Source organism: Melanostigma gelatinosum (genome assembly GCF_949748355.1).
Source record: "Melanostigma gelatinosum genome assembly, chromosome: 5".
NCBI lineage: Eukaryota > Metazoa > Chordata > Actinopteri > Perciformes > Zoarcidae > Melanostigma > Melanostigma gelatinosum.
The window spans coordinates 16,313,890-16,335,765 of NC_136638.1; the positions used below are offsets into that span (position 1 = coordinate 16,313,890).

At 40.9% G+C, this 21,876-nt stretch overlaps 3 protein-coding genes across 3 annotated transcripts in view; all 3 read left to right on the forward strand.

Moving 5' to 3' along the window:
* Window positions 1–5,413: 5,413 nt before the first annotated feature.
* Window positions 5,414–11,576, forward strand: LOC306777879 (uncharacterized protein; the record flags this gene model as incomplete). The annotated part of the gene is made up of 2 exons (XM_079269186.1): window positions 5,414–7,827; window positions 9,164–11,576. 2 exons carry the CDS (start codon window positions 5,414–5,416, stop codon window positions 11,574–11,576), a joined length of 4,827 nt encoding a protein of 1,608 aa, XP_079125312.1.
* A 2,022-nt stretch (window positions 11,577–13,598) lies between these two features.
* LOC306777140 (protocadherin gamma-C5-like) overlaps window positions 13,599–21,876 on the forward strand; it is a gene marked incomplete at its 5' end in the record, with an annotated part of 227,308 nt that continues 219,030 nt past the window's right edge. Inside the window, one exon of the mRNA XM_079268128.1 lies at window positions 13,599–15,989. Within this exon, the coding sequence (XP_079124254.1) occupies window positions 13,599–15,989 (2,391 nt within the window). The remainder of the gene's footprint in view (window positions 15,990–21,876) is intronic.
* LOC306777546 (protocadherin beta-15-like) lies at window positions 18,044–20,500 on the forward strand (the record flags this gene model as incomplete). Its single annotated transcript, XM_079268711.1, has 1 exon — window positions 18,044–20,500. The coding sequence occupies one exon, from the start codon at window positions 18,044–18,046 to the stop codon at window positions 20,498–20,500; it is 2,457 nt and encodes an 818-aa protein (XP_079124837.1).

The following is a 21,876-nucleotide window of genomic DNA, read 5'->3' on the forward strand; positions in this document are numbered from 1 at the left end:
AGAGCAGTGAGCCACTGTGCTCATGCTCTTCCTAAGACGTCCAGTGCACAGAGACAGATGTAAACCAGTTTAACCACAACATAAACATACACTACATTGTATTGTGCAGTGCATTCTATCTTCAACTATGTAATGTGGACTGAACAAACTAAGAAAGGAAGGCCAGATAGTGAAATATAAATAACTTAAATAGTCTAATAATGTGAAGAGGATCTACACACCATGCAACAAAACATTCAAGATACATGGAGCTATAGTGTGCATGTGTTTGTCTTACTGGGTGTGTTGCCTGGTGATCTTGCCAGCTGCAGTGACTCAGCATAACCATCATCCTGCTGAGGAAAGCAAATGGAGTGACTGAGAAGCAGCCAGGATGGAGAAGGAGAGATTAATGTGCACAATCATTTTGGCCTGTGGCTATAACAGCACTACACATTACACTGAGACCCGCAGTGTGTGTGTGTGTGTGTGTGTGTGTGTGTGTGTGTGTATGTGAGGGAGAGAGAGAGAGAGAGAGAGAGAGAGAGAGAGAGAGAGAGTACAAATTTAGTTCATGAAACAGGGACAAACAGTAAGTTGAGAATTGAGTAAATTAGTTTCAGCCTGCCTTGATGAATGCAAATGATCTTAATTGGTCTACGGTATAGCCAAAATACAAATGAAAAAGTATATATATATATACATATTTATATATATCTGCAGCCGCAGCCTCTCTTGTATGAACAATTCCTATCTTTTGCTGTGTAATAAAACACTAAAACTACAAGAGTTAATGGTGCGAGGAAGACTAAGCCCATACTGATCAAAGCCTATTGAAATTCTTGTACAACAACCTCCATACTTACAATGCTAATAAGCAGTAATTAGGAGGTCATTGAGGGAAAACTCTTAGTTAGTGCATGGCCTAGTTGTAGAATATGGCTATGCATAATAAGGCCTTGATGAGTGCTTTATAATGACTACAAAAGAGCCAATAGGTCACTAATAGTTAATGGTGAATGTGTACCTGGATGTAAAACGTTCCCAAATAAAAATACTTTTGCTGAATAACAATCTATCTATTATTTAAAAAACAAAATGTACCTTTCATCTTGTGCAGGTTAAACAAGAAGTTATCTCCACCTTAATAATCTCTGCCTGCAGTAGCATAAGACATAAAAAGATGTTGCGGTCACAATGTAGAGGTCATTTGATGGGCAATGGCTGCACGATGTGTCGGAGAGTGTGACAGAATTGTGTGTCGAGCTGAATGTGCCATGATGCAGTACGTGTGGGAGTTAGTCCTTTGGCCACTGCTTGAGACGCTCTATCATTTTCAGTTCGTTAAATATATCGTAGATGTTTGTGGATATACAATGTCAAGATAACCAGAAACTGTTAAAACTGAGGTTCATGATATAAAACCTTACTCTCTGAAAATACTACATGATGGCAGCACTTTGCCTTTTCCATTCATGTTGATCTGCTGCACCTGTTCTATCTGCGGGAGTGATAAGCAAAAGGCGCCATCTCCTGGACAAAGTATCACAGCACATTTGGCCACTTGCTTTTTTAAATATTTTGATGCATTTTAAACTAAGAATTAATTGTGAAATTCTAATTCTTAGTATCATTAGTTTGTCTGACTGAAAGATTGATTCATTTTTGTTTACGTCTGCTTTCAAATCAATTTAATTTGCCAAGGGATTACCTTTTCATTCATGGTTAATACAGATCACAGATTATTTTCTACATACTGTAATCATTCAATAACCCCAAAAAATATGAAAATAAAAGTATTGCAACATTGGATAACAATAAACATAAAGTTGCACTGTTGGTGTATAAACGTGCAGCACTTTTACTAAATTAGATAGACAATCACATTAATATTGAAAATACACATAGATATTGAGTTTTCAGAACAATAATTCACAGCAATTTAGTTTTCTTCCATTCAAATTGGGCTATCAGGTACCTTAAGCAAGGTTGATGCTTGCTCATACTGTAAAAGCCCTACATTTGTTCTGGAATGGAGTTCCAGGTGGCCTCCTGTCACTGAAATATATGTGCCAGAGTTTGAGAGCAGAAAAGTTAAGTATGACAATTACAATCTTTAACAGCTTTGTCTGTAACTATACTCATGAATTTACTATGTGCCATTTAGCTCAGGTTAACAGTATCATACAAAAAATCTGAAATGATCCTCAATAATGGATGATAAACTAATCTCTCTGTGCCTATGTGTGCAAACAGTAGCATGTTGATGAATGCAATCCTCATAATCCAGAATTAAGAAGAAAACTTCTCAACAATCCCTTTTCTACAACTCAAAGAAAAGCTTAAACTACCCATCAAAACATATTCCAAGATGTAAGCCATTGAATATTAAACTGGGTCATTCAGCTGATATGCAAATTGTATGTGAATCTTGAGAATAGTATTAATTGTGTGTCATTCAAGTTAACTGTCAATGTAATATTAGTATAAATTGTAATGCAACATTCCCTCAAAAATAACAAATAAAACATTTAAAAGATATTATGTGGGGAATAAAACAATACTTAGAAGCTATCATATATCAGATTCAACCCTATAGCTTTATAAACAAGTCCTGTTTCAATGAGCTCCTAGTCCCATGGGATAGAAATTTGGGGTTGGGGTAAAGCACAGATGTAAGGGTGTGTTTTGGGATTAGGTAATGAAATGGGGGTGTGGTTAAGGTAAGGGTACATTGCATCCTCATTAGCCCTACATTCAAAATGGTAGGGCAAATGAGGAGCAGGAAGGGAAGGCCAGGAAAATGCCAGCCATGTTGCCCAAGGGGGAGCCCCATAGGTCCCAGCCATATGGACAGAAAGCTAAAGGGTTCAGAGACCAAGGTCACCAGCGGGAGGACTTCCCTACCAATCTCGGAATGAGGTAAGAGTGTCTTACATTGCATTAAAACTGAGTGATTATCTAATTTGTCATTGGTTTTATTGAATGCAATCAGAAAGTGAGTAAACTTGTCTTGTCCACATAAAGATACATTTAACACACAGACATGAAAGAGACAAAACTATTCATTGGCATTGTAAAACAGATAGGGCCTGGATGGATTCCTGTGGCATTTCCAGAATGATGGACTGAAATTTAGAGTTGGATGTTCCGTTGCCTCTCATCCTTAACAATGACAGTCTTCTTATTGTATGATACTTTACAGGCTGATGTAGTGGTATATCCAATGACAGACTTAAAAATAACTGAGAGCAAGAACTGGGTATATTTGCTATATAAATGCCATACAATTCAAAGTAGTTCACAGACTCCTGGCTTCATGCTATTTGCCTCAGCACCTATCTGATAAGTGTAAACAAGAGACCAGAGGACTTACCCATCAGTTCTGGTCCAGCCCAAAGTTAAGTTCCTTTTGGACTTTTATATTAAACTATACCATCCTTTAATATAACTATCACACCTGATCCTACTTGCTATCTTTGGATCAGTGGTAGTAATTCCATCCATTAATAAATAAGAGGGGCAAGACATTTGCCTCTATAACCTGTAGGCCAAACGCCAAACCCCATGGAAGTCAGAGGATATAGGCCTCTATTCCAGCAGTGGCTCAGGTATCTGGGCAAAGTACTTCTTGTAGAGAGACTGAGTGACAAGTTTACTAACAGAAACATTATCTTCCTGAAAATTGAAAATTTGGCAACCCCATTTGATTTCATGATTAAATATGATATGCACTGAAACACATTGTAGCTCCATCCAACCAAACATAATCATGGAGTAAATACGTTTTCAGTCAAACGTAATATAACGTAATTATACGTCAAACACAAACGTAAGCGCATTGTGGGAAACACGATATGTTAATTATAAACGTATTTGTAATACGTCGAACACAAACGTAAGCGCATTGTGGGAAACACGGCAAAGATATGTTGACTAGAAACGTTTTTGTAATACGTGGAACCAAACGTAATCATTGAGAAAATACGTTTTTAGTCAAACGTAATTGAGAATGCGTTTTAGTACTGGTGGAACGTCATTTTTAGGAGACAGGGTTGCTCTGGCTGCAACATGTTTATACTTTTGAAAGTTATGGCGGGTTTGCTGAAGTGAATTTTTAGCATAAAGGATGGAAATCTCAGTTTTTTTTGCCGTTCATTTTATTATATTTTGTCAGAAAATCATTAGATGTTCTTGTCGTCATTCAAAATCATGGGACTCCTCATTTGGAGTCTATTTAACTTTTTTGCCACTTCTGTTCATGTCCTTACAGATAAACCGTTGTTATTTTACAATAACAATTGTTATTTTACCAAATACTTTTAATATATAATTGAGTCTGTTTTATAAATTTGCGATTCATGAATTACATGTTAAGTGAGACTAATTCGCTATTTAGAATACAAAAATAATTTTCGCTCACGCATACCCAACACGATCTTTGCCAGCAGAAAACCCAGCCCTGGAACAACTAGTCATAACAACGTTCTCATCAGTAAGATGTAGCCTATATGAGTCAAGCTGTCCCATAACTGTTTCTCACAATCATTTTGTGTCATCTATCATGAGTATGCACGTTGTATTTGGCTGTTAAGCATGTTTTCAATCTCTTACTGTCAATTGTGAGCAAGGGATGTTAATTATAGATCCTATTCCGGAGTCAGCCAAGGGCGACGTGGCTAACTGTTCAAGTGTACCGTAAGCTCACGTTAGAACAGTCTAGAACTCTGACCAGAAGACTATAAACAGCATTCAATAACTTTGTGCCATCGACTCTGCCAAATCTCAAGGGAACTGTTCGTGGTGCTGAAACGCTTCTCATGCGCTCACTTGCAGCCCCAACTGGAGATGTCCTCTTCTCCTCAGCCATGCTCTCGGGATTTCAATACAACATAATTATAGTGATAATAACTACATCTGTACTGATGAAATTTGGTGTTTGTGATTCCCCAGCTCATACTATTATTATGGAGCGCTCAACAACAACAACTCATACAATATTGTGTTGCTGTTTTGTAATGACAGTTTAGCTCGCCTTCTCGTTAGGAGGCTAAAACTCTAATTTATGTCGTTTTTAGTTAACCACTTCTAGAAATCTAAAGCAAATGTAACAGACTATTTAAAACCATGATTCGTTGAGCTGAGTTGTACTAGGGGGGAACAGCACTGACTTTTTATTTTGAGGGATATTTTATTGTATGAAGACTAAATGTGACTCATGGTGTCGCTGTTGGCTGACGGACAAAAGTCTCTCACCACTCCACCCACCACTGCTATCAGCTGCATATTTTCCAGACAAACGGTTACATTTCCGAACGTATTTCACCGTGTTCATTGCTCTGAACTGTTGGATTATTTGGAGTTTTTGACTATTTTAGTTTTTTGCACTGGAATATATGAATTGTACAAGTTGATGGGTATTTTACGTGTCAGGATGGGAGACAAAGGATTTCCAGCGCTTGGTCCGATCCTCTGCATCGCTTCCTTTATTGTAACGCTGCACCTCGTTAATGGAGACCTGAGTTATTCTCTTCCAGAAGAGATGAAACGCGAGTCTGTTATTGGAAATATAGCAAAAGATCTCGGTCTTGATCTGAGGACCTTATCTTCCCGAAAGGCCCGTGTTGATTTTGAGGGGACTCGCAAGCGGTTCTGTGAAATTAATCTGAGTACTGGAGATTTGATCACATCTGAGAGAATTGACCGAGAAAGTCTTTGTGGAAAGAAACCCTCGTGCGTTGTGAAAGTAGATCTGGTGTTAGAAAATCCTCTGGAGCTTCATCGACTAAGTCTTCATATTCAAGATGTAAACGACAACTCTCCAAAATTCAGAGAAAACTTAATTGAAATGGAAATAAGAGAGTCCGCTGAAAAGGGAAACCGTTTCTCTATCGAGGAGGCCCATGACGCAGATATAGGTCAGAATGCTGTTCAAAGCTATAAGCTGCAAAAGAACGATAACTTTATTCTCGCTGTTGACAGCAACACGGTTGAACTCGTACTGGAGAACAAGCTTGATAGAGAAAAGCAGAAAGACATTAATTTGCTTCTCACAGCTTTAGATGGAGCATCTCCTCAGAGATCAGGTACTGTAGTCATACACGTCACTGTGCTGGATGCTAATGATAACGCCCCAGTGTTTAGCCAGGCCATTTATAAAGCCAGTCTGCCTGAAAACTCTCCTCCAGATACCATAGTGATTAATGTGAGTGCTACTGACGCAGATGAAGGAGTTAATGGAGATGTGACGTATCACTTAGGTCACGTTTCTGATGATGACGTAAACGTATTTTCTATTGATCCTAAAAATGGAGAAATTAAAGTAACTGGTGTGATTGACTTTGAAGAAAGGAGTTCTTTTGAAATGAGATTGCAAGCTAAAGATGGTTTAGGACTGACCTCTTACGCCAAAGTTATGATAGATGTGACTGATATAAATGATAATGCTCCAGTGATATATCTGAAATCACTGACTAACCCCATACCTGAGAACGTGTCACCTGGTACAGAGGTGGGCATCATCAACGTGCAGGATAGAGACTCTGAGACTAACAGACAGGTCCGCTGCTCCATTCAGCAAAACGTCCCTTTTAAGTTGGTTCCTTCTATTAAAAACTATTATTCTCTGGTGACCACAGGACAACTGGACCGTGAACTAGAGTCTGATTACAACATTACAATCACTGCCACTGACGAGGGCTCTCCACCTCTGTCCTCCTCTAAAACTGTTCAGTTATCTGTAGCAGACATCAACGACAACCCACCTGTGTTTGAGGAGCAGTCCTACAGGGCTTATGTGACTGAAAACAACAAACCTGGCTCCACTTTATGTTCCGTTACTGCTCGAGACCCCGACTGGAGACAAAACGGAACAGTGGTTTATTCTCTGTTACCCGGTGAGGTGAACGGTGCACCGGTGTCCTCCTATCTATCTGTTAACGGAGACACGGGGGTGATCCACGCTGTGAGGTCGTTTGATTATGAACAGTTCAGGAGTTTCAAAGTCCACGTGACGGCGAGAGACAACGGTTCTCCTCCGCTCAGCAGCAACGTGAGCGTCAGTGTGTTCGTATCGGATGTGAATGACAACTCTCCTCAGATACTGTACCCCGCCCCGGAGGGCAACTCCTTCATGACCGAGCTGGTCCCCAAAGCTGCACACGGAGGCTCTCTGGTGTCCAAAGTGATCGCGGTGGACGCGGACTCCGGACAGAACGCCTGGCTGTCCTATCATATCGTCAAATCCACTGATCCGGGACTTTTCACTATTGGTCTCCACAGCGGAGAGATCAGGACCCAGCGGGACATTTCTGAATCTGACAGCATGAAACAGAACCTCATTGTGTCAGTGAAAGATAACGGACAGCCCTCTCTCTCTGCCACCTGTTCCATGTATTTACTTATTTCTGATAACTTGGCTGAGGTGCCAGAACTGAAGGATATTTCTTATGACGAGAAGAACTCCAAACTGACCTCTTATCTGATCATCGCGCTGGTGTCTGTGTGCACCTTTTTCCTGACCTTCATCATCATCATCCTCGGTGTGAGGTTTTGTCGCAGGAGGAAGCCCAGACTGTTGTTTGATGGAGCAGTTGCCATCCCCAGCGCTTATCTCCCTCCTAATTACGCAGACGTTGACGGCACGGGAACTTTACGCAGCGCTTACAATTATGACGCCTACCTGACAACAGGCTCTAGAACCAGTGACTTTAAGTTCGTGTCATCTTACAATGACAACACACTGCCTGCTGACCAGACTCTGAGGAAAAGTCCATCAGACTTTGCTGAAGCGTTTGGAGACTGTGATGATTCGCCTGAGGTAGGAACTGATTTCACATATCATTTGATGTATTTACAACATAATGATCCAGTCAATACCTTTTTACAGTTATAATTTGTATTTGCCTTTCTTTTACTTTAAGACAATGTACGGAGTGAGGTATTGGCACATTTATTTCACTGTGCAAATTAAGTTACTCTCCAATTCATAGCCATAGTCAAGATTCATTTTTCACTTGAATGTTTTCATTGAACCTGATAGTTTATCAATAGTTCAGAGGAGTTAGTCTACCACAGCCTGAATTAATTTCAACATGTCTTGTCATTGGAGTAGAAGCTGTTTATCTTCATTTGTATCTTTTTTTCAAAGCTATCTCTCACTTAATTAACACAGCAATGCATCGCTAATTGTGTCCTTTGAATTGAGCTGGGGCTCTTATTGTGTCTCTCTCCTTGGTGCTGAACCTCATTGTTGCACTTGTGATGGAACTCGTACCTGCCTTCTATTTGCCTCACCTTTCAAGTGTTTTAGATTACACTTTTACTTACAGATCTGTTTTCCTGAGATATCTGTATCCCATTTTGTAATTAATATCCAGGATTCCCTTCATATTTAACTAAAATTAAAACATAAGAATAATAAAGGACAAATCACATCAGTAAAATGAGAGGAGACATTTTGCTTCATTGGGTAACATTCCATATTTGTAAGTGCAAATGATTTACGGATTATTTCAATTTGCCGTTATCAACCTTTTTTCTTTTGTATTGTTATTCCAGTGCAAAATATGAAGGGCATGGTATCGCTCTTCTCTCTTGGTGTTGCTTTTTATGCACCATCGTATATTATTTATTTCGTTGTTTATTCTATTTGCTAAAGAGAAAGACAGACAGACATAGATTTGCTTCCAAGCGAATTTGGAGTATTTAGCATACAACACGAAATGACATGATCCGTGGTTCAACATTGTTTAACATTAGTGCAGTGTTGTCTTACTATCATCACCATGAATTGCTTTAGGTGGATTAATGTAGGAGGAGACATGATGTTGTTTGTGAAGCCTCATGAGACAAAGAACAAGCATCTTATTTAATTTAAAGATAACTTAAAATCATGCTGCTTTTTATTCCCTCATTATACGTTTATATACAAACATTAAGGCCAGACTACCTTGTAATGACACTGTTATATTTCATTTGTACTCACGGTGTCACTATAGACCAGCTAAGGAGTCAAGTGTTCAGTCTGCTTTGCACACCACCCATTATTTGGATGGACCAACCTTGTGTTCTTTATATCATTCAACACCGACGACTAATGCTTGGAAGGCACATATATTGATCGAAAAGTAGTCTTTTCAAGGCTCGATGTTAACGTGTTGTAACGTGTTTAGTTCTGTCTGAGGATGAGACGGCGCGTTCTTCAAAGCTATGGCTTTGTCTTTTTCTTTGTTGTGGTGCAGTCCGCACACGGAGACCTGAGCTACTCTGTACAGGAGGAGCTCAAGCGCGGATCTGTTATTGGAAATATCGCCAAGGATCTCGGCCTGGAGGTGGGCAGACTGTCTGCTCGCAAAGCTCGTGTTGACATGGAAGGAAACGAGAGACAGTATTGTGGGATTAACCTTCGAAACGGAGATTTAATCGTTGCGGAAAGAATCGACAGAGAGGATCATTGTGGAGACAAGCCTTCGTGTGTCCTTAAATTCGACTTGCTGTTAGAGAATCCATTGGAGTTACACCGGTTGTCCCTGCAGGTGCAGGACATAAACGACAATGCACCCATTTTCCCAAAGGATATTATAAAGCTTGAAATAAGAGAGTCAGCTGACAAAGGAGCTAGATATCGTGTTAATGCAGCACACGATGCTGATATAGGCAAGAACTCCGTTGAAAGCTACATTTTGCAACAAAACCCTCACTTTGTGTTCAGTTTTCAGACGACAAGTGCTGGTAGAAAGTACGGTGAGTTGGTTTTAGATCAAGAGTTAGACCGAGAAGAGCAACAGGAAATGAAATTGTTACTCACAGCTGTAGACGGTGGTTCTCCTCAGAGATCAGGGACAGTAGTCATACACGTCATTGTACTTGATGCTAATGATAACGCCCCAGTTTTTACTGAGGCCGTTTATCAAGCCACGTTACCGGAAAACTCAGCTATTAATACCCCAGTTATTACTGTAAGTGCGTCAGATGCAGATGAAGGAGTCAACGGAGAGGTTACATATGAATTTAGCAGATTATCTGATAAATCACGGAAGCTTTTTTCACTAAATGAAAAAACTGGTGAAATCAGAGTGACAGGTAACATTGATTATGAAGAGGGATCGAAGTATGAAGTGATTGTTGAGGCCAAAGATGGTTATGGACTATCTTCAGAAGCAAAAGTGATTATTGATGTCACTGATGTCAATGACAACGCCCCTCTGATATATCTGAAATCACTGACTAACCCCATACCTGAGAACGTGTCACCTGGTACAGAGGTGGGCATCATCAACGTGCAGGATAGAGACTCTGAGACTAACAGACAGGTCCGCTGCTCCATTCATCAAAACGTCCCTTTTAAGTTGGTTCCTTCGATTAAAAACTATTATTCTCTGGTGACCACAGGACAACTGGACCGTGAACTGGAGTCTGATTACAACATTACAATCACTGCCACTGACGAGGGCTCTCCACCTCTGTCCTCCTCTAAAACTGTTCAGTTATCTGTAGCAGACATCAACGACAACCCACCTGTGTTTGAGGAACAGTCCTACAGCGCTTATGTGACTGAAAATAACAAACCTGGCTCCACTTTATGTTCCGTTGCTGCTCGAGACCCCGACTGGAGACAAAACGGTACAGTGGTTTATTCTCTGTTACCCGGTGAGGTGAACGGTGCCCCGGTGTCCTCCTATCTATCTGTTAACGGAGACACGGGGGTGATCCACGCTGTGAGGTCGTTTGATTATGAACAGTTCAGGAGTTTTAAAGTCCACGTGACGGCCAGAGACAACGGTTCTCCTCCGCTCAGCAGCAACGTGAGCGTCAGTGTGTTCGTATCGGATGTGAATGACAACTCTCCTCAGATACTGTACCCCGCCCCGGAGGGCAACTCCTTCATGACCGAGCTGGTCCCCAAAGCTGCACACGGAGGCTCTCTGGTGTCCAAAGTGATCGCGGTGGACGCGGACTCCGGACAGAACGCCTGGCTGTCCTATCATATCGTCAAATCCACTGATCCGGGACTTTTCACCATTGGTCTCCACAGCGGAGAGATCAGGACCCAGCGGGACATTTCTGAATCTGACAGCATGAAACAGAACCTCATTGTGTCAGTGAAAGATAACGGACAGCCCTCTCTCTCTGCCACCTGTTCCATGTATTTACTTATTTCTGATAACTTGGCTGAGGTGCCAGAACTGAAGGATATTTCTTATGACGAGAAGAACTCCAAACTGACCTCTTATCTGATCATCGCGCTGGTGTCTGTGTCCACCTTTTTCCTGACCTTCATCATCATCATCCACGGTGTGAGGTTTTGTCGCAGGAGGAAGCCCAGACTGTTGTTTGATGGAGCAGTTGCCATCCCCAGCGCTTATCTCCCTCCTAATTACGCAGACGTTGACGGCACGGGAACTTTACGCAGCGCTTACAATTATGACGCCTACCTGACAACAGGTTCTAGAACCAGTGACTTTAAGTTCGTGTCATCCTACAATGACAACACACTGCCTGCTGACCAGACTCTCAGGAAAAGTCCATCAGACTTTGCTGAAGCGTTTGGAGACTGTGATGATTCTCCTGAGGTAGGAACTGGTTTTATGTTTTAACGTATTTGTTTTCACTTGTTCAGCCGATTTTTGAAGCTTAACACTTACGCTGTTTGTTGACTCCTCAAATATTTTCAGCAACTAGGTTTGAGGAATTTGGTTCAAGTCAATAGTTAGGGTAGGTGACAATTTGTCAAATTTATTTTTCATTTTCTTCGACACTTGTTCCCTAAGTGTAGGCCTACCTTGATCCTGACAGTGGGTATTTTAGCACTTTAATTGTTGCAGATGGTTGTTTCTTTCGTTTCAGATTCAGTGATTCTTTTTCGATTTGGGTGGAATTATTTCCCAACGGTTTCAGCCGATTCGGTGTCCCCATTTTGTAGTAATTCACCAATGTTGTTTGGCTACATCACACATGACCATCATTTGCATCTCACATTGTTGAGCACTTTTGTAGTATTTCCATTTAAACATCAATGGTTTTATACTTCTTCTTACATGTCTCTTCCCCTACTGCTGTTGTCGGTCCTTGGTGTTTATGCAGTATTCACCTGTAGCTAGTTGTTGTGTTAAGTCCAACACAAGACTGTACTACGTCTATTTTTCTTTTTATCTGATTATTTTGAGCTATTAAGCAAGCAGTGGTTGTAGTTTGTCTGTGTAACTTCAATGGAGCTGCAGCTATCTCTTTGTGCCTCTGTCCCTGGTGCTGAAAATCGCTGTTGCTCTGTTGATGAATTATCAGGAAAACTTATATTTGTCTAGTTAATTTCTGCCCTTTGAAAATAGAAATATATCATGTGTTAAACTGTAGTTGTATGTAAAATCAGACATAGACATATCTATTTTCCACTTTGTAATTAACGTTATACCTCTGGTCTAAGATAATGAAGAAAACCACAACTGAAATGGGAGGTTCATGTCCCCCCAGTCAGTGAAGTGTTATGTATTTGATTGCTTGCCAATATCATAGGAGTTACAGCCATTGTAAAGTTATCTCCATGAGTATTTCACGTTCAATAACGTTCAGTGTCAGTGCAACAAAGTTTTAATTTAAAGAAAATAATGTATTTTTGTCCGGAGTGGTGGATGGGTGAATCAAGCATTTTCAATTCGAACTGCTGGACGATGTGTCCCGTTTGATACTGTTTTCTAACTGTATTATTTATTGTTATTGTTATTATAATTCCAAATATTTAACAATGATTGTATTCTTAAATTTCCATCTTCAGTCTTTCCACGAACAATCGACCGACATACTGTAGTAACTTTCAACAACAGTCCTCCCAAAAACGTATTTAGCTCTTAGCAAAGATGTCCTCTGAAATGCACGATGAAAAACAAACATTAGCTTCTCCATGAGTGAGGCTTCTGCATTTATTGCACCAGTGGACTCTGATGCCAACATATCTAGAAACCATTTTGTTTTGGGACTCCAGCAGCTGCACGGGACAGACAGACAGACAGACTCTCTGGGAGCTTGTTTCGCATTTAACCGCAGAACAAAAGATACAAAACAAGGGACATGAACGGTAGAATTTGTATTATTTACTAACGTTACCGATATTACATACAGTTTTGCGTGTGGAACAGTTCAGAACCAATCCGTGGTCAGACATTGTTGAACAGAAACAATTGTGGAATTTTGTCTTTATATTATCGCTATGGAATCCTTTAAGTGGATCAATTAAGGATGCATGTTTGTAAAGTCTCATCACTGAAAGCACCAGCATATCATTTAACTTCAAAAGTAAATTACACAATACTTCCGTATGACACTGTTTGATACATTTTTAAATTGCATTTTTATTTAAACATGAAAGATCAAACTATTGGACAGTGGATTTAAGAATAAATTGCTATATTTCATTTGTACTCACGGTGTCACTATAGACCAGCTAAGGAGTGAAGTGTTCAGTCTGCTTTGCACACCACCCATTATTTGGATGGACCAGCCTTGTGTTCTTTTTATCATTCAACACCGAGGACTCATGCTTGGAAGCCACATATATTGATCGAATAGTAGTCTTTTCAAGGCTCGATATTAACGTGTTGTAACGTGTTTAGTTCTGTCTGAGGATGATGACTAGACGATGCGTTCTTCAAAGCTATGGCTTTGTGTTTTTCTTTGTTGTGGTGCAGTCCGCACACGGAGACCTGAGCTACTCTGTACAGGAGGAGCTCAAGCGCGAATCTGTTATTGGAAATATCGCCAAGGATCTCGGCCTGGAGGTGGGCAGACTGTCTGCTCGCAAAGCTCGTGTTGACATGGAAGGAAACGAGAGACAGTATTGCGGGATTAACCTTCGAAACGGAGATTTAATCGTTGCGGATAGAATCGACAGAGAGGAGCATTGTGGAGACAAGCCTTCGTGTGTTCTTAAATTCGACTTGCTGTTAGAGAATCCATTGGAGTTACATCGGTTGTCCCTGCAGGTGCAGGACATAAACGACAATGCACCCATTTTCCCGAAAGACACTGTAAAGCTTGAAATCACAGAGTCAGCTGACAAAGGAGCTAGGTATCGTGTTAATCCAGCACACGATGCAGATATAGGCAAGAACTTTGTTGAAAGCTACATTTTGCAACAAAACCCTCACTTTGTGTTCAGTATTCAGATGACAAGTGCTGGTAAATACGGTGAGTTGGTTTTAGATAAAGAGTTAGACCGAGAAGAGCAGCGGGAAATGAAATTGTTACTCACAGCTGTAGACGGTGGTTCTCCTCAGAGATCAGGGACAGTAGTCATACACGTCATTGTACTTGATGCTAATGATAACGCCCCAGTTTTTACTGAGGCCGTTTATCAAGCCACGTTACCGGAAAACTCAGCTATTAATACCCCAGTTATTACTGTAAGTGCATCAGATGCAGATGAAGGTGTCAACGGAGAGGTTACATATGAATTTAGCAGATTATCTGATAAGTCACGGAAGCTTTTTTCACTAAATGAAAAAACTGGTGAAATCAGTGTGACAGGTAACATTGATTATGAAGAGGGATCGAAGTATGAAGTGATTGTTGAGGCCAAAGATGGTTATGGACTATCTTCAGTAGCAAAAGTGATTATTGATATCACTGATGTCAATGACAACGCCCCCATGATATATCTGAAATCACTGACTAACCCCATACCTGAGAACGTGTCACCTGGTACAGAGGTGGGCATCATCAACGTGCAGGATAGAGACTCTGAGACTAACAGACAGGTCCGCTGCTCCATTCAGCAAAACGTCCCTTTTAAGTTGGTTCCTTCTATTAAAAACTATTATTCTCTGGTGACCACAGGACAACTGGACCGTGAACTAGAGTCTGATTACAACATTACAATCACTGCCACTGACGAGGGCTCTCCACCTCTGTCCTCCTCTAAAACTGTTCAGTTATCTGTAGCAGACATCAACGACAACCCACCTGTGTTTGAGGAGCAGTCCTACAGCGCTTATGTGACTGAAAACAACAAACCTGGCTCCACTTTATGTTCCGTTACTGCTCGAGACCCAGACTGCAGACAAAACGGTACAGTGGTTTATTCTCTGTTACCCGGTGAGGTGAACGGTGCCCCGGTGTCCTCCTATCTATCTGTTAACGGAGACACGGGGGTGATCCACGCTGTGAGGTCGTTTGATTATGAACAGTTCAGGAGTTTCAAAGTCCACGTGACGGCCAGAGACAACGGTTCTCCTCCGCTCAGCAGCAACGTGAGCGTCAGTGTGTTCGTATCGGATGTGAATGACAACTCTCCTCAGATACTGTACCCCGCCCCGGAGGGCAACTCCTTCATGACCGAGCTGGTCCCCAAAGCTGCACACGGAGGCTCTCTGGTGTCCAAAGTGATCGCGGTGGACGCGGACTCCGGACAGAACGCCTGGCTGTCCTATTATATCGTCAAATCCACTGATCCGGGACTTTTCACTATTGGTCTCCACAGCGGAGAGATCAGGACCCAGCGGGACATTTCTGAATCTGACAGCATGAAACAGAACCTCATTGTGTCAGTGAAAGATAACGGACAGCCCTCTCTCTCTGCCACCTGTTCCATGTATTTACTTATTTCTGATAACTTGGCTGAGGTGCCAGAACTGAAGGATATTTCTTATGACGAGAATAACTCCAAACTGACCTCTTATCTGATCATCGCGCTGGTGTCTGTGTGCACCTTTTTCCTGACCTTCATCATCATCATCCTCGGTGTGAGGTTTTGTCGCAGGAGGAAGCCCAGACTGTTGTTTGATGGAGCAGTTGCCATCCCCAGCGCTTATCTCCCTCCTAATTACGCAGACGTTGACGGCACGGGAACTTTACGCAGCGCTTACAATTATGACGCCTACCTGACAACAGGTTCTAGAACCAGTGACTTTAAGTTCGTGTCATCCTACAATGACAACACACTGCCTGCTGACCACACGCTGAGGAAAAGTCCATCAGACTTTGCTGATGCGTTTGGGGATTGTGATGATTCTCCTGAGGTAGGAACACATTCCATATTATTTAAGTAACCATCCTGAAAAAGCTGCAATTTGGTTTATCGCTTTCTTCACTTGCATTGCTCCTTTCTGTGGTTTTGAGTGAATACAAGTTGTAATAGTGTTCTTTAAATGTCATGATGCTGCCTTCAGGATTAAGCAACGTGTAATTGCTGACATGATTTCCCTTCCAATGAAACCCGTTTAAATTATGTCCCTTGTACTCTGTCCCTGGTGCTGAACTCCATTTGATCACAAGTTGCATATTCATGACCAATTTACAACTCAAGTTTATTCTGTCATTTTTTTCTTCCTGAGTTTTATCTCCGTGAATTTAATTTTGTCGTTGCATTTCTTTTAATTATTTACGTTTTTTACTGGTTTTATTCAAACATGCGGTTGCTGTCATATGATGCAATTGTTTGAAGTTGTTTACAATTCAAACTCAAATGGATATTATTACTGGTTCACGATTTTTGGACACAATATTAGTGCCCTATATAAATACAAGGTGAGCTGTCTCTGTCCTATCTGCTGAGTTAGGGCTTCCTTTATCTGCTGTTGTCTTGATTGATGTGGGCAACGCGAAAAATGCTTTCTCCATTATTTATCTAAAATTTGTGTTAATTAATTGTACTCGCATAATATGATACATTCCTTCCATGCCTTTGCATGATTGGTTATTCATGTGTTATTTTAGTTGGCATTTACTCTTATATTTTGTTGCCCATGCGCAAACCTGATTTCAAAAAAACTAATTTTAAGTAACTTGATATTTGTGCTGACAATCAGAGGTGTTTTAACATCGTAATTATACGGGAGGAATCCGTTTTAAAATCAGAGATCACGTCTCACATCTTTTGGGAATAATTTAACGAACTTTAGTTGTCGACTAATTGAGCATTTATTGTCACTGATAATGGAGCAAACAAAAGTGCCATCGAGAGAGCAAATAGTAAAATCATGTCTCCATTGAAATGCAAGAACGTTTGATTTATTTTTGACAAAGAACCTTGCAGAACTAGTTCATGTTTCTCATCAAACTCAAATTATTTATTTTTGATGCATTTCACTGTTCCAACGTCATCCTTTAAATTGCAGTATGTTTTCCTGGACTGTAGCTGTTTGTCAGCCTCTCTGAAAATGTGTCACAATTCATCGTTGAATCAGTGAACAATAACATCAAGTGTAAAGCTCAATACAAAAAAGATTTCTTCTGTTGCTGATAATTACAACAATACAAATATTAAAATACAATTGTTTTGCTCATCAGGGTAGAAGAGATTCATACAAAGATCATATTTTGCAGATAAATAATTGACTGATTTTTGTCGTCTAAGTTGTCAAAAATATTTCAGAAAAATCATGCCAATAGATCTGTGTGTCACCATAAAGTACACAACTGTTGGTGATCTTATTGGTTATCATGCCTACACATAGTTTTCCTTATCATGCTTTCAATCTGAACAATAACGAGACAAAACAATGTGTGAGCACCAATAATATCAGAAGATATTTTACAAATGTTTTATCTATTTGATATAAAATTAAAGTCTATGTGTCCTGTCAATGTTTTGACATGCCAATGATTCTGTGAAAGCATTGGATTGTTTTGGCGACAAAGTTTGAATCGTTTCATTTTCATCCCCATTGTGGTATTTTCTATTATTTTTTTCCATCACAAGATGACAGGGCAGTCCTGTATCAAGGCATGTTGATCCTAATATGTCAAAACAATTATTATTGTTGTTCTTTTGAACAACAAGGTTATCTGAAAAGGTCCATATTTAGACATATCAAAATTCCTCCATCATCTTGTTATACCCCGGAAAATACTCATGGTGTCAGTATGTACCAGTTAATGAGAGGGCACGGTCATTCGCCACCCTTCGGTCTCATCGAATTTAAAACCTGCTTCTGCTGTTGTACAGCAGTTGACAATATCGCTTCGTGATAGAACCGCAGTGTGAAGATTGTTCATATTGGAGTAAATTACAGCTCCAGTTCTGAATATTTGGACGTACTTTGTGGCAGTAGAGGTCTTCCTCGCAGTAACAATGGCATGCAGCAGATCTGCGCTTCTTTCCGGCCTTGCTTTTATATTTCTTGTCCTCCACCCTGTCTATGGAGACCTGAGCTACTCTATCCCGGAGGAGCTGAAACGTGGATCTGTTATTGGAAATATCGCGAAGGATCTGGGACTTGATTTGGGGAGACTGTCTGCTCGCAAGGCCCGTGTCGATACTGAAGATGACAGTGTTAAGTACTGCGGTATTAATCTCAACACCGGAGACTTGATCGTACAAGAAAGGATTGACAGAGAAGGGCTTTGTGCGAAAAAGGCATCATGTGTTCTGAAACAGGAACTCGTGTTGGAAAATCCTTTAGAACTGCACCGTATTAGTATCCGCGTTCAAGATATCAACGACAATTCACCACAATTCAAAGAGGAGTCACTGAAATTTGAAATTCGGGAATCTGCAGTCAAAGGTGCAGGTTTCCTCTTGAACGAGGCGCACGATGGAGACATCGGAGAAAATGCTGTTCAGAGCTACTCACTTAAGCAGAATGATCATTTTAAACTAAATGTGAAGACAAAGGGGGTTGGACGGAAATATGGTGAATTGGTTTTAGACAAAGAATTAGATAGAGAGGAGAAAAAAGAGATAATGTTATTGCTTACCGCATTCGATGGAGGCTCTCCTCAGAGATCAGGTACTGTAGTCATACACGTCACTGTACTGGATGCTAATGATAATGTACCAGTGTTTAGCCACGCCGTCTATAAAGCCAGTCTGCCTGAAAACTCTCCTCTGGATACTTTGGTGATCACAGTGAGCGCTACTGATGCAGACGAAGGGTTAAATAGCGAAATTACATATGGATTTGATCACGTTTCAGATGTAAACCAAGTTTTCTCTCTGAACTCTAAAACTGGAGAAGTTACTGTGGCTGAATCTATTGATTATGAAAAAGAATCTTCGTATGAAATGCAGATTAGCGCAAAAGATGGTCTGGGATTAGTGTCATTTGCAACCGTGATAATTGAAATTACTGACATAAATGATAATGCTCCAGTGATATATCTGAAATCACTGACTAACCCCATACCTGAGAACGTGTCACCTGGTACAGAGGTGGGCATCATCAACGTGCAGGATAGAGACTCTGAGACTAACAGACAGGTCCGCTGCTCCATTCAGCAAAACGTCCCTTTTAAGTTGGTTCCTTCTATTAAAAACTATTATTCTCTGGTGACCACAGGACAACTGGACCGTGAACTAGAGTCTGATTACAACATTACAATCACTGCCACTGACGAGGGCTCTCCACCTCTGTCCTCCTCTAAAACTGTTCAGTTATCTGTAGCCGACATCAACGACAACCCACCTGTGTTTGAGGAGCAGTCCTACAGCGCTTATGTGATTGAAAACAACAAACCTGGCTCCACTTTATGTTCCGTTACTGCTCGAGACCCCGACTGGAGACAAAACGGTACAGTGGTTTATTCTCTGTTACCCGGTGAGGTGAACGGTGCCCCGGTGTCCTCCTATCTATCTGTTAACGGAGACACGGGGGTGATCCACGCTGTGAGGTCGTTTGATTATGAACAGTTCAGGAGTTTCAAAGTCCACGTGACGGCCAGAGACAACGGTTCTCCTCCGCTCAGCAGCAACGTGAGCGTCAGTGTGTTCGTATCGGATGTGAATGACAACTCTCCTCAGATACTGTACCCCGCCCCGGAGGGCAACTCCTTCATGACCGAGCTGGTCCCCAAAGCTGCACACGGAGGCTCTCTGGTGTCCAAAGTGATCGCGGTGGACGCGGACTCCGGACAGAACGCCTGGCTGTCCTATCATATCGTCAAATCCACTGATCCGGGACTTTTCACTATTGGTCTCCACAGCGGAGAGATCAGGACCCAGCGGGACATTTCTGAATCTGACAGCATGAAACAGAACCTCATTGTGTCAGTGAAAGATAACGGACAGCCCTCTCTCTCTGCCACCTGTTCCATGTATTTACTTATTTCTGATAACTTGGCTGAGGTGCCAGAACTGAAGGATATTTCTTATGACGAGAAGAACTCCAAACTGACCTCTTATCTGATCATCGCGCTGGTGTCTGTGTCCACCTTTTTCCTGACCTTCATCATCATCATCCTCGGTGTGAGGTTTTGTCGCAGGAGGAAGCCCAGACTGTTGTTTGATGGAGCAGTTGCCATCCCCAGCGCTTATCTCCCTCCTAATTACGCAGACGTTGACGGCACGGGAACTTTACGCAGCGCTTACAATTATGACGCCTACCTGACAACAGGTTCTAGAACCAGTGACTTTAATTTTGTGTCATCCTACAATGACAACACACTGCCTGCTGACCAGACGCTGAGGAAAAGTCCATCAGACTTTGCTGAAGCGTTTGGTGACTGTGATGATTCTCCTGAGGTAGGAACTGGTTTCACATGTCTGTTGACGTATTTGTTTTCACTTGTTCAGCCGATTTTAGAAGCTTAACACACTTACGCTGTTTGTTGACTCCTCAAATATTTTCAGCAACTGGCTTTGGGGAATTTGGTTCAAGTCAAAAGTTAGGGTGAGTGACAATTTATCACAATTATTTTCATTTTGTTCTACACTTGTTCCCTAAGTGTAGGCCTACCTTGATCCTGACAGTGGGTATTTTAGCACTTTAATTAATGCAGTTGGTTGTTTCTTTAGTTTCAGATTCATTGATTATTTTTTCGAGTTTGGTGGAATTATTTCCCAACGGTTTCAGAAGTGTCCCCATTTTGTAGTAATTCACCAATGTTGTTTGGCTACATCACACATGACCATTATTTGCATCTCACATTGTTGAGCACTTTTGTAGTATTTCCATTTAAACATCAATGGTTTTATACTTCTTCTTACATGTCTCTTCCCCTACTGCTGTTGTCGGTCCTTGGTGTTTATGCAGTATTCACCTGTAGCTAGTTGTTGTGTTAAGTCCAACACAAGACTGTACTACGTCTATTTTTCTTTGTATCTGATTATTTTGAGCTATTAAGCAAGCAGTGGTTGTAGTTTGTCTGTGTAACTTCAATGGAGCTGCAGCTATCTCTTTGTGCCTCTGTCCCTGGTGCTGAAAATCGCTGTTACTCTGTTGATGAATTATCAGGAAAACTTATATTTGTCTGGTTAATTTCTGCCCTTTGAAAATAGAAATATATCATGTGTTAAACTGTAGTTTTATGTAAACTCAGATATAGCCATATCTATTTTCCACTTTGTAATTAACGTTATACCTCTGGTCTAAGATAGTGAAGAAAGCCACAACTGAAATGGGAGGTTCATGTCCCCCCAGTCAGTGAAGTGTTATGTATTTGATTGCTTCGCAATATCATAGGAGTTACATCAATTGTAAAGTCACCTCCATGAGTATTTCACGTTTAATAACGTTCAGTGTCAGTGCAACAAAGTTTTAATTTCAAGAAAATAATGTATTTTTGTCCGGAGTGGTGGATGGGTGAATCAAGCATTTTCCATTCGAACTGCTGGACGATGTGTCCCGTTTGATACTGTTTTCTAAATGTATTATTATTTATTATTATTATTATTATTATAATTCCAGATATTTAACAATGATTGTATTGTTAAATTTCCATCTTCAGTCTTTCCACGAACAATCGACCGACATACTGTAGTAACTTTCAACAACAGTCCTCCCAAAAACGTATTTAGCTCTTAGCAAAGATGTCCTCTGAAATGCACGATGAAAAACAAACATTAGCTTCTCCATGAGTGAGGCTTCTGCATTTATTGCACCAGTGGACTCTGATGCCAACATATCTAGAAACCATTTTGTTTTGGGACTCCAGCAGCTGCACGGGACAGACAGACAGACAGACAGA